At 37.9% G+C, this 27804-nt stretch overlaps 1 protein-coding gene across 1 annotated transcript in view; it reads right to left on the bottom strand.

Annotated features, from left to right (window-relative positions):
- The window catches only part of Liprin-beta (liprin-beta 1), a 147190-nt gene extending 122321 nt beyond the window's left edge, over positions 1–24869 (bottom strand). Inside the window, exons 1-2 of the mRNA XM_074181558.1 lie at positions 24359–24869; positions 11334–11620 (exon numbers count right to left, since the gene is read on the bottom strand). Coding sequence (XP_074037659.1) covers positions 11334–11620; positions 24359–24854 — 783 coding nt within the window. The 5' untranslated portion in view covers positions 24855–24869. The remainder of the gene's footprint in view (positions 1–11333; positions 11621–24358) is intronic.
- Between the last annotated feature and the right edge of the window lie 2935 nt (positions 24870–27804).

Genomic DNA, 27804 nt, shown 5'->3' on the forward strand with positions numbered 1-27804 from the left:
CTGACGCCCAAAGGAACTTCCTCCAGCAGTACTGGATGCACTTCTCTTAAAAATTGAACGTATGCCTCACCATTTAATCGAGGAGGTAGAAAATGAGGCCCAATTAAATCATCCCCAATAACTCCGAGCCACACGTTAAGAGAAAACTTTTCTTGATGCTTAATTTCGACAATAGCGTGAGGGTTTTCATCAGCCCATATGTAGTAATTATGAAAATTAATAATCTTATCCCAAGAAAAACTACATTTGTCTGTGAATTCTATCGTCTTCATGACAGTCACAATTTCTTCTAATCATTTCCAGCATTCAATTGCAAAATTTAAGACGGCTCGGAAAGTATCGCGGTAACAGTGCCTAACTCGTTGCAGATGGTACGGGTATAAGAGTTGTTCCTTTAAAATTCGAAATACTGTCATATGCACAACATTCAGCTGGAAAGCAATCTTTCTAGTACTGGTAGTAGGTTGTTTTTCAATCAAATTAAGTACTGCTTCCACTTATCGATGACGACCACAATCCTGCGTTCTTTTGTCGAATGAACCATATTCTTGTAATCGTTGATGAAGTCGAGCAAATATTCTATGTGAAGGATGCTGCCGTTGAGGATACATTTCAGCATATCTTTTATAAGCTTCTAACCCATTCCCCTGCGACAGACCGTAAACATAATGCATATTAGCTATTTCCTCATTTGTGTATGCCATTTTAATAAAAAGTGAATTATTAAAGTAACAAATTAAGAACAGAACAACAACTCACAATTAGTATTAATTCAATTTCGAAACTTCACAAACTGACAGCGTCATACCAATTTAATTGTCACTATCGCTAATAGCGACCTATTTTCGCATTTATGACGATGTATCTCTGTAGTTGTTCGTACTGGTTTATTTTGGGCAAAAAACCCAAGAGACATTTTTTGTTTGAAATGAAACAGGCTATCGGAAATAAAATTTTAAATGGTAAACGAATAATAAGACAAAAAGTTACATTGGAAATAAATTTTAGGGGTTGCGTTTTCCACCCCTTACAACCATGGGGTAAACCAAATAAATTTCAGGCTAAGTGTCTTAGTACAAAACGTCAGGTTAATTTCAATATTGTAATTTTTTAGTGCTTGTGAAAAAAATTGTTATACAAATTTTATGTACCCCCTTCAAGGGGCTGTATCTTAACAAGGGATGCTCTAATGAAATTTCTTTATATGAAAGATCCTATGAGCGGTGAGGAATCACAACATAATTGTGTAGGTACGTCAAGACTGAGGTGTAGAGATAAAAAAATGTATATAAAATTTGTAAAGCTATGTAGAAATAGGAGTAGTGAATAGTGTAAAAATAAGATCTTCCTAGAAAATAGGCTTTATGTAAGATAGTACGCTAAATAGACAGTACTAAATATCAAGTCCATATATGGAAAAAACATCTTCAATATTATAAAGTGGATTTACAAAAAGTGATTGTTTTAAGTAGTGTTTCAATTTATTTAAAAACGATTAATTATTTAGTGAGATCAATATATTTTTCTTTATGGAAAGTATTTTATTTATCAGTAACTAGTCGTATTCATTAATTTAGCCTACCGAAAACAAATCTAAGAATTTAATAGGGTAGTTACATCAATGTTTCGAACACCTAAATCTGGCTCTGCCTTCAGACGGAGTTTTTTCCCAGAAAGTTGCTTGATTTTCCAAATTCCTTCGAAAGATGCCAAAGAAAATTTCGAAAATTATATATGTCAATGTTGTTGATTGACTATTCAAACAATCGATGCAGGTGTCTCTGACATCGTTTGTTGCCATTTCGCTCCCTGGTATATCTTTCCTCAAGATGGGGAACCAAGCAAGATCTATTTCTGAAGAACTACTTGATGTGCCAGTTATCACCAAATATAACAATGAATGTTAATTATTTGAGTTTGCATCATTTATTATGTGATTCTTTGGTTTGTTCCGTACTACGCGGTGGTCACCAATTTTGATCTTGTTCCTATCTTTGATGTAATTTCAATGTTCACTTTGGCATACTTTCAGAAGCCTTGATGTCCACAATCAGATAGTTTCGAAATATAAGGCATGACGTTATTTGCACTTCCGCAGTGTTTTCAGGAATTAAAAGCTCCCCACTAGCAAACATTACCCTACTCTTTTCCAATGGCTGACTGAATGCACCGCTCATGTACTGTCCTCTCAAACTAGCAACTGTAATTATCATCATTGTGAGTCATCGTCATGTGGATGTTGAAAGACAGTGGCTGGAAAATATTGGAATGCGGTGCATTGTCTTGATGAAACAATTTTTTTACCTCTTCATTCGGTGAACAGCCAGTAGTCGCTGGGGGCCAAATCTGGCGAATACGGTGGATGTGGAAGCAATTCGAAGTTCAATTCACGTAGTTTTGCCATTGTTTTGATTCACAGTGATACGGTGCATTATCTTGATGAAACCATTTTTTGTCATATGCGGTCGTTTCTTTGCAATTCCGGCTTTCAAATGCTCCAAACACGCTATATGTATAATATTCACATCCCACAATACCAAAACCACAACATTTCGAGCCGATTCTTGTGCTTTCGCGTACTTGGACGAAGTTCACCGGTTGCTCTCCACTCAGATAACAATCGTTTTGATTTCGGAGTGAAGTGATGGATCCATGTTTCATCCATTGTCACATATCGACGCAAAAATTCCGGTTTGTTATGTTTAAAGGTGGCCAAACACTGCTAAGCATTATCAAGACGTTCTTGTTTTTGATCAACAGTGAGCTCGCGCGGCATTCACTTCGAACAGAGCTTTCTCATAGTCAAATACTTATGTAATGTAAAGACAACACGATCTTTTATTATCTTTATAGTGTCAGATAACTCAAGCACTCTTTACTTTTCGATCATTCAATACGATTTTGTGGAATTTGTTATGTTTCCTAGTGTTACTTCCTCATTTGGACGTCCACTGCGTTCTGTATCATTATACGAACACGTTTTAAGTCAGTAAACCAGCGTTCAATTGTCGTTTCTGATGGAGCGGGGTCCTTATAACACTTTCATGAACGTTTACAAATACAGGTAAATTCCGCATCTGTTTAGCGTACCCATAATCCAACAATTAATTGTTTGAGCGCTTGCTCTGTGGAATGGTTTCTGAAAAGTCAGGAAAATAATGTTTATTCCAGCAACAAATAAAAATTGAAATATTAATGAAAGCTGAAAAATTTAAAAATTAAAAATATTAATACAACAACCAAACAAATAAAAATTGAAATATTAATAAAAGCTAAAAAATTGAAAAATAAAAAATATTAACAACAAAAAATGAAAAAATAATAAAAATTAAAAGATTTCAAACCAAGTTATGTCACAACGTTTCGATTGTTAGTATCCACAATCGTCTTCGGGTGATAACTGGACTTATTCCTCCGAGATCTGACTATGTATAGGTCATTCGAGTGCTTTCACCTATACCCTCTTCCCTCTTTCCGCTTCATTGGTTTTGGCTGGAGATGACCGTTTGGCGGGAGTTGGTTGTTTTTCGCTTGATTAGAGGTTTCCATATGTTACGTATCTATACGATAGCATGACTATATGCGTTGTTGGACAACATATACGCGACTTCTTTGAATTTTCGCCTAAACCAGTGTTCCTTTTTTTGGATGATTTCAGCTTGAGCCCACTTGATGTTGTGTTGATGAGTCCAAATATGCTCTGCTATTCCGGATTTGCTGGTTTCTCTTCGCTGTGTGTGTTTCTTGTGCTCAGCAATGCGAACTTTTAATGGCCTCTTAGTTTCACCGATGTATGATTCTCCGCACTCGCAGGGTATCCGGTAAATGCAATTCTTGAAATCGCAGTCCCCGTTTGGTGGCCTGGTTTTCGTGAGGCTGCTACGGATAGTGTTCCCAGATCTGAAGCAGTTCCTGATGTTATACTTGGACCCAATCCGTCTTATCTTTTCCGATAATCCTCTGATGTAGGGGAGTACAAGTACTGGTTGTGGCGGCTTCTCTTCCTTGTGGAGTTCTTGCTGTCTTCTAGCTAAGGACTGTTCTACCATCACTTTGGAGTAACCATTCCGTTGAAATTCATTTTTGATGATGCCTAGTTCCTTTTTGAGACCTTCCTTTGTATTACAGAGCCCAAAAGCACGGTCCAGTAGAGTCTTGATGATTCCTCTCTTAGTCGATTGATGGTGGATTTCTGGTTCAGATACTGTCCTGTGTGAGTGGGTTTTCGATATACAGATGTTTCCCATTTAGTGTCGGTCCTCTTCACCAATACGTCTAAGAACGGCAATTCGTTGTGGATTTCCTTCTCCATTGTGAAAGTGATGGAGGGCCTTCTGCATTCCGATGGTTCCATATTATGAAGGTGTCGTCTACGTATCTCAACCAGACTCGGGGCTTCTTGTGGGCTTCTTCAATGGCCAAAGTTTCAAACCACTCCATATATAAATTGACTATAACAGGTGAAAGTGACGATCCCATTGGCAGTCCCTCATATTGCGTAAAGAATTCGTCCTTCAGTTGGAAGTAGCAGTTTCGTACACAGCATCCTAGTAATTCCATGATTACTTGTATCGGTAAGTTTGCTCTATCTTACAGGTCCTCATCTTCGGATAGCTTCTTCTGTATGATTTAAAGTGCTTCTTCGACAGGAACGTTGGTGTAGAGGCTTTCCACGTCGAAACTGATCAGTTGATCCTGCTCTTTTTGATTTTTTGCAGGGTTATCAAATCAATTTATATTATATTAGATATTAGACAATGGAAGTCCGAACTGATGAAATATAGATTAGATCTGATGTTGAGAATATGAAAGGGTTGTAATTAGGGATTAATGTCATTTCTTTCCGTGTTGTAGTTTTGAAAACCTTTCGTAGTAAAAATCTCACAGTAAACTGTATAAGTGAGACTTAGACTGAACTCGTAACAACACCGATTTTCTATTACTGATTGACACTAGATTACAACCTATAATGTCTTTTGAGTAGGTACTGTATGTATCTGCATTTAAGAAGATACAACCAATTATATTTTGGACAGATAAGATAATTGTGCCAAAACTCAAGCGACTCTCTGTCTCTTACCATTCAAGAGATCTCCACGAAGAAACTCGAATATTTGATTTAAAACAATATTGTACTTCAAATTTAATTGAAACTTCACATTCGTTTGATTTGCCTCCTTCAAACTTATCTCTTACTCTCAATGCCGCTGGCATCCTTCCCAAACTCAAACTTTACATATCATGTGAATACTGTGATTTCATCCATCTCGAATGCAATTTGTCTCGAACATAATTAGATTCATCGGGGCGAACGCAACCAATCAATAAGATGCATCTGGCGTTCCACTAAACAAGGCGTTTCGAACTTATTTACTGCTGCAACCAGCCCCAAATTAACCCTCTGTAGGTTTTACAATTACATTTGAAACGACTAGTCGGACGGAATTCATTCACATCTCTATCAACTCAACATTTAGCGTGTGATTTTTTAACTGTACAGATTGTTTCAAAAATGATCTTTCTATTAGAAATAAAAAAAAATCTCAAATAAATGCTGATCTTGTTTTATTTTTCAAACAAACACTCCATTTATTTTCACTCGAATGATATCCTCTGAAATAATTGTTCTGAAAAATAATAATTTGTGTAAGAACAAAGGCTTTCACGACCGGATTCAAGAGAACAAAATCAGAGCTAGTAAGGTCGTGGTCGACTGGAACCTGAAATACCAAAGATTTCGTATGCTACTGCGGCAGACATCATCTCAGCAACGATTCCTACTTCGAGATACTGAGAATTCGGACTTTCGTCATCGCACTTAAGGAACATACCCCTGATGATGTCTGCCACAGTAGCAGTCGAAACGGTTGGGACTTTGAGTTACATTCGACCACGGTCTACTAGCCCGGATTTTGTTCATTTCAATATTGATTTGAGGTTTATATCGAGCGGTTTGAAAGTTATGGTGGAATGTATGTCACAAAATTGGTTAATTCAAGACGATGAAACTGAATAAAAACATTTCAAGCAAATATTCTCTCCATACAGGGATAACAAAAACTAAGAATCACTTTCTTATCAGATTTTTTGACTAGAACATTCTGTAAATGAGGACACACAAAAATTGGTCCAACTATGAGTGTAGAGAAAATATAGGTTTTGGCTACTTGGTTTCTATCGAAATTATTTTCAATTCTTGTCGATGAAACAGTTGATAAATCGATGCAATAACATTATTTTGATCAATGCTGGAAAGAGCAGATATAAAAATGGACTCATAGGTTTTTTTTTCTTGTTTTTTTGGGATCACCCCAAAAAGTAACTCCGTAATTAACCCTTCAGTGCACGGGTGCAATTTTAATACATAAAGGAACGGCTCGGATCTTACAGACTCAGAAGGAAAACTGTATACCTATATTTTTAATTGAAAATATTTATTATGCATAATAACATAATAACATAACATAATAACATTTTTGACAAAAAACCAATGTTTTAATTTTGGAAAAGAACTACAATATTAATGAATAACAGATATATGTTTTTTGGTCCATAAATGTTAAATACCCTGTAGAAAATAAACGTTTTGAATTTCGTCAGCACACACATGATATATATATCTGGAATGTTCTAAACAAATATATTTTTTACAAATTTTGCATTGAAAACGCGTTTTGCGATCTTTACAGAAGCTACAACGACCTCTTTTATTACCCTCGACAGCTACTGGTTCCGGTACCTGGACACCCCTAATTTTTGCAGCCTTGTATCGTATTTCTCTCGTCAAATGCGAAGATGTAACTCTTTCTTTCATGTGCTCCATCACCAATTGAATTCCAGCTGTTTTAGGAATATCCTTACCTGTTTTCCTGACGGTGATGAGGGATCTTTACTTCTTTTTATAACAAAAGCGTTAATCGGAGACACGTTCAATAAATTGTAAAAAATAACCATCGCATCGGCCATCTCTTGGTGTTTCTGGCAACAATATATTTGGCACAAAGTTGATCCACTACATCAACACCACATTTTGTCGTAGTATAGAAAGTGATAATTTCCGGTTTATTATCTTCACCAGTGTTTGCATCGATGGAGTCGTCATCGTGCATCGTCTACGTGCATCGTAGACAGAATAATAACATGTTTGTTTTTTTTTGATTTATAGGAAACAATGGTCATATTTTCAGTAAACCCAAACATACTTGACTTCTCTGGTCTTGGAATAGAAATTCTTTTGGTATTTGCCGCTTATTTTTCCGCATAGTACCAACAACCGTCAATTTATGGGTCACTAGTAAATTTCCAGCACATTCCACCGAAGTGAACCAATTGTCCATGGTAATGTTTCGGTTTGATTTCGTAGTCGGTTTAACAATTCTTTCAACTACATCATAGGCTGCGTTGCTCACTCTGTACGGACCTTCTGGCTGCTTACCTGCATAAATTTCTAGGTTCAGAGTGTAAAACGGGCAGGCTTGTTGGGAATGTACATCCTGAAGCTGCAACGACCTCGAAAAGCTAGCAACATTTCATCGATGGTGGAATATTGCCCAATGAAATAACATTCCTGAAAATTTTTAACAATGGCGTATCTAATGGGGGCGATATTATCTTCTCGTTTACGTTCCTCCCTGGTATGTTTGTTGTCGAATCGTAGGCATCCTATCAAGAATCGAAATCTTCTCAAAGCCATTGTAGCGGGAAAAATGTCTATTCCAGTTTCATCAGTTGCCCAGAACTCAAAAATAGATGTTCGGCCGCTATGGTATACTCCGATCAGATAGAGTAGACCAAACAAGGCTTTCAGCTCAGTTATTGTAATTGGTCTTACATCAGAGCTGTCTTGGTAACGGTTGGAAATCGTTTCGATATATATGTTAGTGCACTCTACAATGTTCATGGTTATAGCTGCGTCAAAAAATAAGTCCCAACACTGTTTCTCCGTAGAAGCATTTTTTGCATCGCCGATTACTCCTGGCAGTTTAATATTGTGCTGCCTAGTTCTCACGTTTTTTGGAGGACACATTTTATTCCATTTAAACACATCTTTGGCTTCATAATATAAGTGAGCCCTTTTACCACGTGAAATGCTCTGCGCAGGAATTTCATTTTCGTCTAACGGAGTAATCTCCTGCTCTGAATCGGTTTCGTGATCGCTGTGCTCGCATGTTCTTTCATCTGCATCGGAATCCTCAGATTTCTCAATGTCTTCCTCGTCTGTAGGCACCTCATCATACAACTTCCCCAGCCAATTGATATTTTTTTCATATGGATCTGACATTTTTCATTCTAATTCCCTGGAAATTTAGATCAGGAGCGAGAGCTTCTCAACTCTCCAATTCCTAATCCAGTAACTGAACAAAAAAAAAGATTTGGTGGTGCAGCCAGGAAACGACGAGTCGCCTCCTCGAGAGCGGGGTACCTTATGAAACCACCTTGCACCAAATTCTTAGCGGCGTACGCAGAATCTGTCTCAGGTGGAGAAGCAAACCCCCCCATGAGCAGGTTAGCAAACGTTTGCACTCAAGTGATGATTCACCAAAACCAGAGGCGAAAAGCCCTGCACGGCTGAATCTAAGGCATCGCCAGGTGTAGCTGACGTGCAAAAACCCTCATATGGGAAGGTTTTCGCGGGTATCAAGGTGGGAATCTTGCACCTTCACTATCCGACTACCTCATTAACGATGAAACAGCAGAGCTCCGCTGGGGACCGAATCAGGTTTTTAGAGTTCGGCAGAGCCGTACTCTTACCATATGACCTGAAAGACCACTCACCATACAAACAGATCAGCTTCGTTAAGAAGCTGAGTTTATTTGATCAAGTATGAATAGGTGTGAGCCATAATAAACCCTTGCGGATTGCGGTGGAGGGTCGAATACACCGCAATCACTTTCGACCTAACCTAACCTATCTCAGCAATGATAACCAGGTACGATCCATTTTCATAGAGCTATTTAAAATATACTTTTATCCACTGAATGAATTCATGCGGATTATTTGAGTTTTCTCATTTTTTTGTGAGGTTCTTTGGCGCAACAATTTTTGTTTCACTCCATTTTATTGCGTGATCAAGAATTTATAGCAGAATATACTCCGTTATTCATGTCCTGTTATGTCTTCTCTCTAGATATATTCACGATGTTCTTTTTTTATTACGTCAAGGGGTGTTATCACCTATATAACTTTTTTCACAGTAACAAGGTATTTCATAAATGAACCCATTTGTTTTTTCAACCGTATTCTCGAATACAGGGTCTTTCATTAAGCGCTTCCTATCTTTGAATTTAAATAAAACAAAGGGTGTGTGAGATATCAGAGAAATTTTTATTGCTTTGATGCCATTATGAGTGGAACATAACATCGTTTAAACGTCCGCCACGGCTTTTCTGGGTGAAGCGCATCCGAAACGTCCGCAATATTCCATGACTCTGGAGCATACATCTGGCTTCGAGGCTTTGAGGACCGATGTGGTTTGTGGATTATTCGCATACACCTGCTACCTAAGAAAATCCTACAAGAAAAAGTCTAACAGGATCAAATCGCACGATTTCGGTGGCCAGTTCACATCACCTCCACGTGAGATGACCATGCTCTCAAATCGCTTGTGCAGAATATCCAATGTGGCATGAGCTGTGTGGCACGCAGCGCCGTACTGTTGACATCACATGCCGTTGGTTTCCAGATCATCCAAATCAAGCCAAAAAAAGTTGGCCTGGCCAATGTCATTCTCAAAGAAATATGGACCGATGACACCGCCAGCCCAAAATACACCACAAAGAGTGACTTTTTCGAAATGCATTGGACGCTCTTCGATTTCATGTGGATTGATATCGTCCCAAATTCAACCCATTCAACCAGAAATGGGCCTCATCTCTGAATATTATTTTTCTATGAAAATTAGGAACAGTTGCCATCTGCCCCAGAGCCAATTCAACAAACACACGTCAATGTCTATGGGCCTAGGCCTAAGGTCTTAGGTCCTAAGGCTGAGTTCTTGTGAGCGACGCGAAATCGACTGTCAAAGTTCGGAATTCCCCAGTGGAAGACCCTATATTAGTAATTATAAAAAGTTGTTTTTATATATGTATCCGATTTGTCCTCATTTTTCAGACAGTGATGTATGAAACATATTTAAATGAATAAATATAAATATAATAAGGTACAACGTCAGTTGCCAGATACGTGAGCTGTTGTTGGGTTTGCGATGATTCAATAATGAGTATATTATTAACCAATTTCATTGGGAGATTTTTTACAAACTATCCTGAACACACCTTTTCCTTACAAAATACTTTTAATAATATATATTATTAGGGACTAGGGAAGAGGGACTAAATATATTTAGTCCCTCTTCCACTCTATTTTAGCTCCATCATTAAAACATACCTCTTTAACACTATCGTGATAATTATATTTATAGTGGGGATATTTATCAGTATTCCGAGTTTTCTTTCCATAAATACTCGAATTAGGAGTATTTATCGATTGGTATAATTCATATTAAGAAAAGAAAGTTGATTATGCACTTCAAAAAGGAGTTGTTGTTATCTGGGTTATGTTCCCGTTGGATACCTATTCGTATATCGACAACATATCTCCACCAAACTTTGGACCATTCTGATAAGCTATTCCAAATTCTTGTTGGTGAAAAATCTCTTTGAACTGAAAAAACTTTTACCTACACACAACTTCAGAACCTACAAGAAGCTATCTGGAAGCCACATTTAATTTCGTTCTATTTTTCCGATTTCGTTTTACAGTTCTTGAGGTTTTATCAAGCGAAACATTGGTAGAAAAGCTAACAATATTCAAACTCCCAAGAATATCTCGGTTTCAAATTTGTAATCCAATAAGTTCTTCAATAAAATCAGATGTTTTCTTTATATGACTGTTCCTATTTCCAGACAAAGTTTTAAACATTCGAAGAAGATATCTTCTTATTTTTCATCATGGCCTTAGCTGCTAGAGCTATACGGCCATTGAAGAAAATATTTCACAAGTGTTTGACACGGAGATCAGATTCTGGAAGGTTAAATATCCAAAACAGCAAGAAACTTGGACTATTCAAAAATGTCTGACAAAGAGTAAGAAACAATTTGAAAAAACATAAATTCACAGCAGTTTTTCAAACAATCTTCCATTCTGAGCCATGCACAGATTAAGTCTATCTACTACGATATGTAGCCGTCCCGTGAACGATATATATTTCAATTCCAAGCTGTTTAGAGCACAAACTGAATGTTCATATATTTAAAAAACTTACTCTGTAGAAAATAAAATAGTGAAATAAATAACAGGGAGACGCGAATGCATAAAAAAAAAATCAACTAACCCCAACGTTATTTCCAAGTGGCAACGACTCCAGCGACACTTCCGCCCTTTTCTCTCCTTTCTCCAGCAGCAAAGAGGTCCTCGGAAGCGGCTTCGGCGGCTTACTAGCGATCGGAGGCGGCGAACGGGGGCAACTCGAAGGATCCGCGATCCGGGGTGGCACAACACTGTAACTAGTAAGTAGGTCGGAGCGTCCGGAATTTCGGTACGTTTCCGCAAAATTTTCTCCGCAACCGTATAGTTGGGGTGAATAGAATTCTCGACGAGGGCTGGTCGGGGATAAGGGTGCTGGAAAAGTAATTCTTGATGACGGTTCGGGGTTGATTTCGAGCAAATGACGTCGAATACTCAAATTATAGACCAGTCATTGAAGATGAAATATGGCGATACTGTATAATTTCGGCACCGATTTGCACATAAACTTGGATTGAGATTCTACTTACCCTCTACTTCAAAGATGACCCTGGACCGGTGGTTGCCTTTACGCTGGATGGATGCCACCCCTTTTCGGGGGTGGAAAACGTGTAATTGAAAATAAGTCGGGAAATTAATTTTAGGCTACCTTTGTTCTATAAAAATTTTTCTGCAAGGCAATACTTTTCGCTAGAGAAATTGTCAATTTTTCTACTAATTTAACTAAGTTTTCAGACGGTTTTTCGCGAATAACTCAAAAAGTAGGTATTTCATCGAGAACATTAGTTCTTATCAAAAACTAATTTGTGAAAAAACAAAGGAACGGTGGGCTCACATTGTCAGTTGACACATTACAAACAAGGTATTTTTTTTGGAAAATTGGTTTTTATACGTCAGATGTCAAAATTGAAAATTTCAACGTGAAGTAACCAAATAATAATGCATTCTTGGGGAGGAAACTGATGAAACCTTTTTTTAAGTGCTTGAATAACCGTTCACTTTGATTTTTTATGAAAAATCTAGCATCACAGATAAGCGTGTTATGTTTAAAATGATGTTGAAGTTTATTTTTCTCGGCGAATAAATTATGTAAAAATAACCCCTTAATAAATACTCCGATTGAAATTAATCTTTACCACTGTTTCGAAATATTTATATGTACTTGTAATATGCTCCAGAATTTTGACTGGCTTAAATTGGCTTAATTTTGAGAAAAATGCCCTCTCCACTCTCGAATCTTAAAATCATACCGGCTTGCCGCACTAAGGCAGAAATCTAAGCCGCACAGATGCAGAAATCTGTCATTCTTGGCTCACTGTGCTTGCTCAGGGCACATGATTCTCAGACCCAATGATCACTTACCCCACGGTGTGGGGAGTGGTCACTGGTTGATAATGCTGGCGCGCCCTCCCGAGACCCTAATGCACTTGCTATCAGCATGTCCAGCATATGCGGTCTCGGCCTATATCCATCGACATAACGCGGCCCTAAGAGTGTTATATTGCCATCTACGGCACTTTTACGGTATTGACGAGACACCGGTGTTGTCCTACGCTCCTGGGGATATTGAATCCGTTGTGGGGAACGAGAAGTGCCAAATTTAGTGGAACTATTTGTTCTCCACCCTCATGCTCATACAAGGTAATGAGCCTGATACAAGCCTGATGTAGTCCTTCTCGACCACCAGAGCAAAACGATATTTGTCGTGGAGTTTTTAGCTCCTGGCGATACGAATATCGTCCGAAAAGAGGAGGAAAAACGGATAAAATATCGAGATTTTCTCTTCGAACTCCGCAGACTCTATCCAGATCACTCTGTCAAGATGGTTGTTCCGATTTATTGTAGTCCTTCGTGGAATGATGCCCTCTCTACCCTCAAATCTTAAAATCATACCGGCTTGCCGCAGTAAGGGCGAAATCTTAGCCGGACAGATGTAGAAGGTTGTCATTCTTGGCTGACTGCGCTTGCTCAGGGCACATGATTCTTGGTCCCAATGATCACTTATCCCACGGTGTGGGGAGTGGTCGTTGGTTGATAATGCTGGCGCGTCCTCCCGAATGTATCGGGGCTTCGGGGGATAGGGCCTGATCAGCGCACACTACGGTGAAAAAAAATCCTTTTATTGAAAGGTTACTCAGTACAAGAAATACTAACCTAACCTAACAAATGGCAGAATTCAATATCTCCACATGATGAATCAAGGCAGAAATTGCCCTTCCATCCAACCATCATAACTCGCTCAAATTAAATGCTAGCCTCTTTCATAAAAAACAATAATGAAGGTTTTTTCCAGCATTTCAAAAAATGTTTCGAAAGTTTCCCTCGAAAAATGCATTGTTTTTTGGTAACTTCACGTTGAAACATTGAATTTTAGCGTTTGATGTATAAGAATCCCCCTTCAACAATGTATAAGAACACCCTTCAACTCCGTATATATTAAGATTTTAGACACTATAAACTATCAACCCACCATTTTTTATAAGCAACATTTTTACAAGAATGTTTTTTTCCAATCAAATATTTACTTTTTGAGTTATTCGCGAAACACCGTCTGAAAATTAGGGTTAATTGATTGAAAAATGTAAGTACACTTTCACTCGCGAATAAGTAGTGACTTTTGTAAAAAACTTCATGAAACAAAAGTTGCTTATAGAATTAGTGTATCCATTCCCCGATTTATTTTCAATAATACATGTTTCACCCTCCGACAGAGTTGCCAACCGCAGCGGAATTCCGCTACCGTAGCGGAATTTACTCGTCGGTAGCGGCGTAGCGAATTTGAAGATAAAGTAGCGGAATTTTCTACAAATAATCAATTTTGAAACAAATATGGAAGAAGAAGAGGCAGTGGACAGCACTCAAAGCTGACAATTGAATAATTGAATGCACAGTCAATACGTTATAGTCTTAGTAGCTGAGGCCATTACATGATAAAAGAGAAGAAGAATATGTTTGGATATTTTCATTCATATCATAAACCATATAACCTCCAATATCCTAAAACTAAAAGTCTCGACTGTCTCGGAGTATTATGAATTACAGTGGAAATCGAAGATAGTACATCCGATTGTAGCTCGAGCGAAAGAGCTACCGCAGTTGAAATTGACGGGAATGGGACATTAAAAAAAATACAGAAAGTTTCTCGAAAACAAACTTTTTCTCAACATTGGTTGTCTGATTCCATGAATTAACGTTCAAGAGCTCAGTGTGACTTTACGTACGTGAACAAATTATATTTATTTTTACTTTTCAAAATCATTATTTCAAGCTAAGAAATATTTGGTTGTGACATTTTTCAAAAATTAACTGCTGTAAATTCAGAAAATTAGGTGCCATCTACTGAATTGCGCATTAGCATGATCCTGATTTCTGACATTAGTGACAGTTCAGTTTTGTGGTATCTGAACGGTACACAAACTACAAACTGTAAGTTCTGTGGTATTTAATTTTATATAGGGCACATGCGCGAACTGATTGCATCAGATATACAAGCGTAGCGGGATATGAAGCAGTGTAGCGGAATTTTTGTTCATGTGTAGCGACTTTATAGTTATTCCAGTTGGCAACACTGCCCTCCGAGAGAGGTGGAATCCACCTCCAGGATAGAAGCAACACCCCGGTTACAGAGTCAACTTTGAAGTAGAGGATAAGTAAAACCTAAATCCTAAATTTTTATGAACATCGGTGATGTTTGGCGAAATTATTCGCTAACATTGACTGGACTAAACCATTCTGTCTGAATGGAATTTTGGATCGATAGAAAGCAAATTTGTTCGTCCTTTCAGAAAGGAGATACAGAATATCAATTACAACTATCCCAAAAATTTTAGGTTTCGCGTAATACTGAGTTAAAAAAATTTCACGACCGTCAAACTCAAACATCAAATAAGTATTGTTTCCAAACGTTTCCATATATAACATTTTTTATGGAATTCTGTGAAACGTTATCACATAGTCAAAGATTGAAGGAAAATCTTTTTTACCGGCTTTACGTGGAAAATCATCGAGTTAAACAATCTTGTCAAAGTGTTTCCTTTACCCCTTTGAAATTTAAATAGCACTGAGAATCAGTCGTTGCTGAAACTTCGAGATATAACCTTCATCCTCGCAGTCAACAGACTGATCATGTCTGCCGCGGTAGCAGACGTAACGTTTCGTACTTCAGGTTCCATTCGACCACGACTTACTATCTTTAATCATGACTCCGGTTGTGAAAGCCTATTTTCTTATATAACTTAGGTTTTTCTGAATTTATATTCATTTTACTTGAATCAATATTTATCTGTAATCCCTATAATTACCTTAATCATAGGAATATTCATAGAAAATTATAATGTGGGCCGCTCAATAGATAAATTGAAAAACGTTCTAAGCCATGTCAACGCCTTGAAAACTTCGAAATTGAAGCTGAATGTCATTTTTTTGTCTTAATCCACCGCAAAGAATATTGCGATGGCTTCAGTGGAAGTATGAAAAGCCAGTTTAAAGTATGACTGTGAAGATCGAATTCTCTCTGCCGAGAACTTCATGGAATATTCTGGCATTAATTGTACTTATACCTCAAGAGATGGCTATAACGAACCAGAAATATGTTTTACAATCAGTTGTAAATAATCGAAGGTACTCATGCATTTCATGCATTAATTCCTGAAAGTGTAACAATTACAGTCAAATATACATATGTACACCTTTTATATAGTTCAAAAAGCTTGGCAGCTTATACTTCATTTTGAAATTATGCATACTGCTTGTCCATGTAGTAGGCTACTTTTGGGAATTTTTTGATTATTTAAAAATAGTATTCTTTTGAAAGCTCAGTTTTTTTGACTTGGTGAATCGTTTTTTTTTACCTTCTATTCGGAAGGGCGTCAAAAATCCCAAAACCGTAGTTGAATTAGGAGAAAGGCAATTACAATTTGAGTAAATATATTTAGAAACTCAAAATAGATATAGAAATGGAAAATTAAATATTTTAATCCAGAGGTTCCCAATCTTTTTCGTTTTGCGGCTCCGTAAATCTTAAATAATCCGATTTTTTTGCGACCCCTCAATATATTAGATTATTTTCTAGATTTTTGACTTTCTAAGAAAAAGTGGAAAACTTTCGGATGCGGATTTGAAAGAAAATAATGGAAGACGTGAATGTTGCTAAATTCTTCAAATTTTGTCACCATACACGATTGTTATCAGAAAATTAGAGAATTGAAAATTCCAAGAAACTTACCGAATTGTTTAGTTGAATATATCGCGACGCCCTTATGAAGGCATCTCAGAGCCACGGGGCGTCGCGACGCACACTTTGGGAATCACTGCTCAGATAGGTGAGTTGATTTGACATGGAGTGACCGAATGACCCGATTTGAAGTTGATATTTTCCCTAATTTTTAGCAATTAACATTTGTTTTTGTCATAAATTTTATGAAAGTAAAACTTAATGTTTCATGCATTTCATAAATTTGAATTTCATAATTATCTTGATTATTAATTCAAACAATATTTTGGCAACATGCTACAAACATATTTTCAGATTTCAATCAACGTAGCTACTTTCGATTCGATTGTCACCAATCTATTGAAGCACTCAGTCCTACCCAAACCCTCCAACCAAGCGTCCTGAAAATCAATAAACTCCCAGTGCATCAGTGTATTATTTATTACGTGTTCCAAGTAGACATCTGCCACGAAGTGTCTCAACTCCCAACTTTGTTAACTGCCAAGTTACTTTACTGGCTGCGAAGTTACTTGTAATGTAGAGGCGTTGCTTTATATGAATATTTCCAAGCGATGGGTTTTCAATTCGGTAGCACCGCATAAACTGAAGTTTTATGATTTCAAACGGGTACGTTGAAAAGACAGTAAATTTTCTTTGAGAGATTCGATTTAGGATTCAAACACAACGAGATTGAATTTTATGGTACATAAACTTGGTAGATAATAAAAGAGGCGATATAAAATCCTTTTGCTCGCATTCAATATGGCTTTTTAACTAAAAAAGCTAGAGCACAACACAAAAATTTCGCAGTTGCCCGAAACCAGACGACTTGTAAAAAATTAGCAGAAGTCTTTTAAGAAAATGTAAAAAAAAACTATAATTGCAAGCTCTTTTCAGTAAAAACTCTTCAACGGTTATACCGATAGTTCTTATTTATATCGCTACATACTAAACTAAATGAAGTTGATATAAAAAGTATTTACTTACATTCTTGAGTTGTAGAAAACTGCTGATACTATTGAGCTGACAACATCAAAAATGTTGAATTGAATAATTATGAAGAATATGTTTAATCATATGTGATTGTGCATCATTCTGAATATTAGTCATCTGAATGCCAATAAAAAGAGTTTTTCAAAATATCATACAGGATGTTTCGTCTACGGTACGAAACTTCAGAGGATGACTCGTTGGGTCGTTTTAAGAAAAAAATCCTATGAATAAATGTTCGGAGTTGCTTCGTTGCTGAAATATAGGGCGTTGATGTAAAGAAATCAGTATTTATAAAATATCGTAAATATCCTCATACCGATTTGGTTGCAATGTGCTACAGTTATTTGAAGTAATAAGGCACTTATTTATCCCTGACTAGATTGAAATTATTAGGTCCAGTGGAGTCTCAGTGGGCACCACAGCCATTTTTTTCAGATGAATCAACTAAAAATACAACTTTATTGCCACTTGTGTTACCTTCATATCTAGCTTCGTTTACGAGGAAAAAAATTTAAGCCACTTTGCATATCATGAACATCTGCTTGTCAGTGAAATTCAGATTTGTTAATTACCAGTAATTCCATCACGAATGATTTTACTAACGCTGAAATGGCTGACATACACTTTATTTATGGATTAACAAATGAAAATGCGGAAGAAGCACGGATAATTTACCAGGAAATATATCTTAACAGAGTGATTCAATGTGCTAAACCATTTAGAAAGATACATGTAAGATTATGTGAAAATGGGAGTGGTGGAAGACTAGAAACTGCAACATCGCCTGAACTAGAAGAACTATACCTGAAGAACTATACCTGATTGCGATAGAAGAAGTCAGCCCAAAAACTGTATGGACAGTTTCAAAAAGAAACCTCTTATATTCATATCATATACAGCGGGTCTAAGCTCTACTACCTATTGATCTAATGTTTTGCAGGTGGTTGATTCGATGGCACACAATCATAATTTTTTACCAAATATTTTACTTACGGACGAAGCAACTTTATCACGAGATGCTATTATGAACTTTCACAATGACCATTTTTGGGCAGACGAAAATCTTCACGTTATTAAAGAAAGTCATTTTCAGCAACAATTTTTGCTGAACGTTAGGGTAGGAATGATAGGTGACTACCTAATTGGCCATTTTTTTACCAACAAGATCAATAGGTGAATCTCATACGGAATTTTTGGGAGATCATTTACCAATTTTGTTAGGAGTGTTGGTATTTGTAACAGGTAACATGTGGTGTATGCACGACGGAGCTCCAGCTCATTTTCGTGTTCTTGCTCGTCAGTATCTTGACATCACCTACCCTAATCGCTATATTGGACATGCAGGACCTCAAAATTGGCCAGCTCGCAGTCCCGATATGAATGACTTGACAATTGAAATGTCATAATGCATACTCAAAGTATTTTTGAACGTATCAGACAATCGATAACAAATCGATTGCAGTCATGTATTTCATCGAAAGGTGGACACTTTGCTCATTTACTTTGAGGTCGAAATTGTTTATCATTTACTTTTGGTTTTCATTTTTAGGAGTGATTTTTTGTTTCGAAACCTAAAAAACTACAAGAAAAAGCAGTGGGGCGTTCTTTTTTTTTCAATATTTTTGGCTGAGGTGCCCATTGAGACGCAACTGGACCTACTAATTTTAATCTAGCGCGGGCTAAATAGGCGCCTTATTACTTCGAATGACTAGCGAATTTCAACCAAATCGGTCTTAGAATATGTATGATATTTTATAAATATAGCTTAGCTTTTTCTAAATTTCAACACCCTGTATCTCAGAAACGAAGCAACTTCGGATATATGTTCATAGCAACTTTTTTCCTTAAAACGACCTAACGAATCATTCTCTGAAGTTTCGTACACTCTGTATATTTCCCTATTCATTGTACCAAAAAACATTGATCTCTCAAGAATTAACTACTCAATTCGTTTCCAAAAAAACTTCTCACCGAAACAGCAACCGTCATTAAGGTACTATCAGAGTTTGAATGAAATGTCTTCACCGAGAAATTGTTCTATAGTTCTTGTTCGAAAAAGCAGACGTTGAGATACCAAGTAGTGTTAGAAGAGCGTCTACTGTGGCAGAAGTTATCCCACCTCCAAGAGGCAATTGAAGCAACGTAATTTTGGATAATAAAAATGTTGATTTTTATCGTGAAAATGGGTTTTCAATTGATACGAACCGTTCAAACTCAATCTAAAACTTAAGACGTTAAAAGAAAACGAAATGTTGGATGAAGAAGGGAAACGTCAGAAATTAACAGCCATTGAAAGAAAACGTAGAACTCTAATCCGAAGATTTGAAATAAGAATGAAAATAATAGAATTAAATTTGTGCATGGACCGATGGCGAATCTCCTCATTCGGTGGACGTGCGTAAAGAAAACGACGATATCATTGAAAAATGATCGAGTAAAACCAGACATATTTGCAAAGATAATGAATTGACTCCATATAGAAAGATCAGATTGAAAATGGAAACATTTGTAAAAGCTCCATTGATTCAAATGATATTGGTAATGTTTCTTCCCTAGGTTTGATCCTAGGTAGGAATCCAGCAGGAAAGCAATTGGGCTATTTGAAGAACGACACGTTGGATTTAGTTGTATTATTTTTACATTTTATGTTCAATGGATTTCATATGAAATGATATATTGATATAGTCCATCATTTTCTGTTGTTACTGATATTACTAGTTTTTGGAATATTGCCCAGGCTTATTTGGCACCATTATCATTTATGATGCACTGTTTGGAACCTTTGGTGTAGTAATGAATATTACTGGAGTTTTTTCCAACACCAAATCTTTATTTTTTATCTTCCTCTTTGAAGATGATCACTTGGTGATCGAAACACGTGTCGAGGTGTTGAAAATAACGATTTGGTGTTTGGAAAAAACTCCAGTAATATTCACCATTATCATTACCTAATGATAAATGTTATGATCCTTTAACAGACACTGTAGAATAAAAATGTAAAAAATTCGCCACAAGTTGAATATAACAAATCAATTGATGCAAATAGGGCAGGCACGGTGCTGTCCGGTTACCAAAGATCCGTTTTGTTTACTTTTCAGAAACTCAGGTATCACTAGCTTGTAGGAGGAATCACCATAATGACTGAAAAACAACTGTATAACGGGAAAATACCAGAAAAGCGAAATAGAAAAACATGGGTCATATGCTGAACCACACGCCACGATATGCTCTATAAGGGCATATCTATCCATTTCTGCTTACACCAGAAAATTCTATTCCACCAGTTTTGTTGAAAAAAACTTTATACCAGGAAAAAATGAGATAAAACTGAAATCTGGCAACTTTTCAATGATTGCCAAGCTCACAACTACCTAATCTAGAATTCGAAATGTTTATATGAATGTTTCTAAAAGAAATGTCACATTCGGGAGGGTGCCTTTTTCAGTTTTTTGGAGTAGACGCTCGATCTTCATAGGCATTTGACGCGTGGACTACGAGGTCATTGACCTTCTACATTTAGAGTGTTCTATATTATCTATTTTCATATTCTATATATCTATTTTCCTAATTCTATCCAGATTTCCAATATGATCTTCCAGACATCCCTTCAGATTTCTGGTATCATAAATCGTCATCTAGCTTCATCATATTCTACATTTTTGGCTTATTGGTTGAATTTCTCCTGACAGCATGAATATGTTTGTTAAGTTGATATGACATATTCTCGAGCGGGTGATAACGGTTAGTTTTTTTGTGTTTGTGGAATATAATGCCTCCATGGTGTAATTTTTGGATTCACTTCTTTCAATTTCGTATCTGTTCTCTTCCATTCAATTTGCATAATTACATTACCTAACAATTAACGCTTTACACTTTACAGAAAAAAGGTAAAATTGTGACAAATGAATTGAAGAAAATAGGGCAGATACGGTGCTTTCTGATCGTCAAAGGACCGTTACGTTTACTTTTCACGATCTCAGAAATCACTAGCAAGTGCTTGTAGAAGGGATGATCCTAATGCCCCGATAGCTTTGGCATATATAAAGTTTGCCGGATGCGCCGATTCGACAGTTCACGCCAAATATTGTGAAAGAAGTAGAAGTTGAATCTAATGTATTATTGAAAAATAAGTATTGATCGTTTAAAATGTTTTGTTCATTTTTATAAGTCTATTTCAAACTATAATATCTCAGTGAATACCTATTCAATTTATTCGAAATAAGCGCCACTTGAATCAGTACACTTTTGTCAAGGTAGCACAAGTCGATTAATTCCGTCAGCATAAAAATTGTGTGCTCGGGTTTCGATGGAGTCGACGAAGGCCGTTTTAGCCTGATCCTGATTGGCGAAGGTTTTACCGGTAAGAAAGTTATAGAAGTGCGTGAAAAGATGGTAGTCGGTTGGCAAGAGATCTGATGAGTATGGTGGGTGAAGCAGAAATTTGACTCTGACTTCGTTCAATTTTCGGACGGTGATTTGTGGAACGTGCGGATGGGCCTCATCTCAGTAAACCCCCTCACTTGTATGGACCACTCAAAATCCACAAGAAGGATGTTCCGCCCAAACCGATCATTAGCTCCAGAGATTCAGCTACTCAAAACTTGTCCAGATTTTTACTACCAATAATAAAACCACTGCAAGGAAAAACATCAACTTTTGTGAAGAATTCAAGATATTTTGACGTTCCTGTCGAAGAAGCACTTCAAATCGTACAGAAGAAGCTATTCGGAGATGAAGACCTGAAAGATAGAACAAACTTACCGATACAAGTAATCATGGAAGTAATAGGATGATGTGTACGAAACTGCTATTTCCAACTGAAGGACGAATTCTTTGCGCAAGATGAGGGACTGCCAATGGGATTGCCACTTTCGCCGGTTATAGCAAACATATATGTGGAGTGGTTTGAAACTCTGGCCATTGAAGAAGCCCACAAGAAGCCCCGAATCTGGCTGAGATACGTTGACGACTCCTTCATAATATGGAACCATGGGAACACCTTCCTGAAGCACATCAACAACGTAAGTCCTTCCATCACTTTCACAATGGAGAAGGAAGTCAACAACGAATTGCCATTCTTAGACGTATTGGTGAAGAGGACCGACAAATGGAAAATATCTGTATACCGAAAACCCACTCACAAGGGACACTATTTGAACCAGGAATCCAACCAACATCAATCGACTAAGAGAGGAATAATCAAGACTCTAGTAGACCGTGCTTTCTGGCTCTGTAATACAAAGAAAGACCTCGAGAAGGAACTAGGCATCATCAAAAATGACCTTCAACGGAATAGTTACTCTAAAGTGATGGTGGATCATACTTTGACTAGAAGACAGCAAGAGCCTCACAAGGAAAAGAAGCCGCCACAACCAATACTTGTACTCCTCTACATCAGAGGATTATTGGAAAGGATAAGAAGAATTAAGTCCAAGTATAATATCAGAACCTGCTTCAGATCTGGAAACACGATCCATAGCAGCCTCACGAAAACCTGGCCACTCAACCCGGACTGCGATTCCAAAAATTGCATTTACCGGATACCTTGCGAGTGCGGAGAATCATATATTGGTGAAACTAAGAGGCCACTGAATGTTCGTATTTCCGAGCACAAGAAACACACGCAGCGAGGAGAGACCAGCAAATCAGAAATAGCAGAGCGTGTTTGGACACATCAACATAACATCAAGTGGTTTCAAGCTGAAATCATCCACAAGGAGGAACACTGGTTTAGGAGAAAATTCAAAGAAACCGCATATATGTTGTCCAACAAGTATTCAGCCAGAGATACGCAACACATCGAAACCAACCAACCAATCTACCAACCTACCGACCAACTCCCGCCAAACGGTCAGCTCCCGCTGAAACCTATGGAGCGGAGAGAGGGGATAGGTGGAAGCACTCGAATGACCTATAGTCAGATCTCGGTCATCATCCGAAGCCGATTGCGGATACTAACAATCGAAACGTTGTGAAGTAACTTGGCTTGGAATCTTTTAATTTTCATTTCTTGTTAATAGTTCAATTATTATTTGTTGCTTGTATTTTATTTCATTGTAATTTCAGTTTTTTTGTCTAATATAATTGCTATTTTTTAGCTAATTTTTTTAATTTTTATAGGTTCTTTCAGGGATTTCAAATCCATTTATATCATATTAAACAATGGAAGTCCGAATTAATTGAATGCACTACGAAACATTATCAATCACCTTCAAACAAAAATTAAAATAATTATTCAGTGTGCTACTTAATGAAAAACACATAGGAACAGTATTATCGGTTCAATGACACATCATTTTCATGTGTTTTCAAATATTTCGAAAATTTGAAATTCAGATGAAAATTTAGGAAAATACTGAAGTCTCAGGTACAATATAACCTGAGAATTTCAGTTCGCTCCAGTAATGGTTGAACGTCTATTTGAAATTCACCAGTAATTACTGTAAAAAAGTTTTTATAGGCAGACTAATATTTAAAAAATTACCACGTACGATTTTCTATTCGAAAAGTTAATGAATAACAATGAAAATACTCTGGAAAATGTGAATAACATTCCCAGATGTTCCTTTCAGATACAAACTTGAAAAGAGTTCACGTGGATATTTTTTTATCCTTTTAAGAACATAAGCTTTCACGGCCGGAGTCATAACAAGAGAATAAAATGCAACTTTTTAAAAGTTGCATTTTATTATGAAATATGAATATTATTTTGAAATATTTTTGATATAAGTCACAGAAAAAGTATAGTATTCTACACGCCATTTCTTCATTTTCACATTTCTCGCTCAGCAAATAATACACCATTTTCTCATAAAGTTTGGTCAATTGTATTTCAAAAATAAGTTCGTACAAAAGTGGAATTTCAAAATGTAGTGTAAATTTCAAAGTCAGTCCGACAAATAATTTACCTGGAACATTATGTTCAACATAACTCCCCCCATTCTCCGCATATCGCAAATTGGGATAACTCGAACTAAACGCCGAACTCACAGCAATATGGGCATTATAATATGGTACAGGAATATACGGCTTTGGATACCAGTGAAGATTTTCCACCAAATCTTGGGGAGGAGCCGAAGGGAGGTATTTCGGAGGCAGAGGAGGCGCAGGGACGCTATCTTTAACAGATTCGAACTGCCTCGAAGATGAAAAACTGGTGTTTCTTCTCGAATCCAAACTGAATCGCCGAATTCGGGAAGAGACAGGAGGAGTTAAAGGGGGAGAAGGGGGTTCTTTGCGCTCGATCAACACGTCCCAGCCTTTGGGAGCGTTTTTAGGGAGAGAGTTGTTTTTCCGACGCACGGGAGGAGTTGGTGCCGGTTTGAAGCGTAGGAGAAATGTCACTTCGTCTTCGTCTTCGGAAGACGTGCTGCTTTTGTCAGAAGAAGTGCCCGTCGATTCCATAGTGTCACGTAGCTCCAACGATGATTAGTGATAATTAATGTTTATAGAGTTCATTAACACTGAGTACGCAGACATATTTTAGGAGGTGACTCTATAGTAAACTACAACATGGAAAGTTTTTTTGATATACCCCAAAATATTTGTGCAGAAAACTATTTCAAAATGGAGCTCAACGTCGATGGACTCACCCGTTACTAGATGAAAATTATAACACTATCCATGATAATAGTTGAACAATTTTCACAAACAATTTTTATTACAAGATGCGTTTCGCTAACACTCCAAAATATTTGTGAAAATTGTTTCATTATTATCATAGAAAACGTCAGTTTGAAAACTATTCAAAGATTTTTATAACAAATTTTGTTATCGAATTGTCTCCTTGTTGGTGTATTTCTTTCAAAACTATTGTATGTTGCATATTTTATGCCAATTGATATCCAAATGAAACTATTTCTAAAATTTCATAGTAAAAACAATGAGCAAAATCTTTTTTTTTTAATTGTGAATAGTGATTTTTTGCCTCAATTTTGAAAAAAATTATAGCTAACTGTAAAACACTTGGATATTGCTATGTGAATTTTATCATTTAAGAATTGACTACAGAATCACCTAAAATATTTCAAAACATTTAGAAAGGACAGTGTATGCTGTCACTCGAGGAATAGTTGTTTTATATGATACGGTGGTTTTTGTAAGTAAAATTATTAAAATAGATTGTATAGATAACAATAATTACCTTTGAAATATGAGCGTATGAGCTGTTCAAAAATGAGGTGAATGTTCAAATTTTGCGGGCTATGTACACTCTACTAGCGATTATTATATGTTGGAACCCTCGTCCCTAACATGTGTTGACAGTTTCAGCTGTTTAGCATGTTCAATTTGTTGGTGAGAGGCATAAAAGTAAGAACTGTTTTGCGAGTTTGGCGATTTTCTGTTATAGACAAAATAGATGACAGTGGTATACGGTGATTGTACCCTGAGCCAGAAAATGTTTAAAAGTTGTACACGCTTTTCATATAAGGTCGACACACATACAATATTCGATTGCTGGACACTGAAGTGATCAGACGTGCCGTAGCGATCTAGTGTGTTTTACGCCAATTTTCATAGTGAATGATCAGCCGTGCTGTAGCGTTTCTGGCTCGGTGTAGTTTGGTGCGTTGTGTTGTTTTGAGTGAGCGAAAACGTTTCTGGTGAGTACGCTTGAATATTTCATTTCCGATTCTCTCCTGGTGCTCATCAGCTTCTGGAAGTTTCAATACTTTGTCGAGTCGTAGCAGTATGGAGGAACTGCTTAACAGCCTGATGGCCAGGGACAGGGGTGAATTAATTACCCTTGTGGGTATATTACTTGACCGCCTGGGCCTGAGTCCAACAGAGCTGTTAAGAGGCAGCCCTGGGGCGGTAGCCCGGACGCCCTCTGTCCCCCCAGCTTCTCGAGCGCCCGCCACAGAACACCTCCCTCGAAGGTGCTACTGCGATCACTACTCAAAGCAGAGTAGACAAGGCTCAGACGAAGCCGCAAGAACCGGCGCAAAAAAAGCGACGTTTACCGGAGGAGTTTCCTTCCCTTCCTCCAAAGCCGGCTCCTACTAGTGTTGCAGAAAACACTGGAGCAAAGCCGAAAAGGCCAACAAAGAAAACCAAGCCTCGTAAAGAGGCAAAACACAGTGCGTCAGAATCGGAGATATCGACCACTGAATCCTCCATCGACGGAGAGACGGAAATGTCGGTCGACGATCTCGAAAATAGATCTGAGATATCTCTCGCCACAATACAGGGTGGCCCGAGCAAGCAGGTTGGAAATCTCAATGATTCGGATAACATCCCCCAACCCCGTCCGCGTTCTGGAGCGCCTCAAAGCGCAAAGAAAACCCGCGTTCCCCCAATTGTCGTTCGCCAGAAGAACAAGTGGGTTCAATTCACGAAACTAGCCACTTTTCACAAGGTGAGCTACTCGAAAGCGGTGAACCTGGCCGACGGCATCAAGGTTCAGCCTTCGACAATAGAGGACTTTAGGAACATGTCCAAACTCCTGGTGAGGGAAAAGATCCCCCACCACACATACACCTTGCCTGAAGACAGGCAGCTCAGAGCCGTCTTCAGAGGAGTCCCAGAACACCTGGAGACTGCTGACATCGAGGACGCCTTGGTAGAGAAAGGCTACCAACCAACCTCAGTGTCCCGTATGATGCGTGGAAACCGCCCGCTTCCTCTGGTTTTGGTTCAAGTGAGCCAAAACCAGAAGAACATTTACGACGAAAGGGAATTGCTCAACCTTAAAATCAAGGTTGAGCCCCAACATCAGAGGACACTGGTCGGACAGTGTCACCGATGTCAGCGGTTTGGACACAGCCAGAGAAACTGCTTGGCCATCCCTATCTGCGTCAAGTGCGCCGGCAGACACCTTTCAGGTGAATGCAAAAAGCCTAGGGCAGAACCCCCTAAGTGCAACAACTGCAAGGGGGTGCATACCGCGAACTACCGAGGTTGTCCTGAGTTCCCCAAGGTTCGCAGGAGGACCAAGGTAGCAGCAAATGCCCCCCAAAAAGCATCCACACCTGGGAGGCGTCCTGCCGGAGCATCTGGCACGCGCCCGGGGATGAGCTACGCAGGAGCGGCTAAGAGCGGCAACACCTCCGCTAAGCCGACTCCAGCACCCAGAGATCCTAGTCCGTCGAAGGTTAGTGACATCTGCTCCGCTCTGGACCAGATGAAGAAACTCTTCACTCAGTTCCCCGTACTCGAGAAAATGTTTACGGTGAACACCAGCGTGATAACTGAAACTTGTTAATGGCTAGACAACCAACATTGCCTAGCTCTCTTAAGGTTGTATTTTGGAATGCCAATAACATCTCAAGTAAAAAACTTGACTTCATAAACTTTCTTACAGAACACAACATCGATGTCGCACTTGTGCAGGAAACCCACCTGCACAATGAGC

Source organism: Leptinotarsa decemlineata, unplaced genomic scaffold (assembly GCF_025532065.1).
Source record: "Leptinotarsa decemlineata unplaced genomic scaffold, Ldec_3_MD MMD2_tig00026314_RagTag_RagTag, whole genome shotgun sequence".
Lineage (NCBI taxonomy): Eukaryota > Metazoa > Arthropoda > Insecta > Coleoptera > Chrysomelidae > Leptinotarsa > Leptinotarsa decemlineata.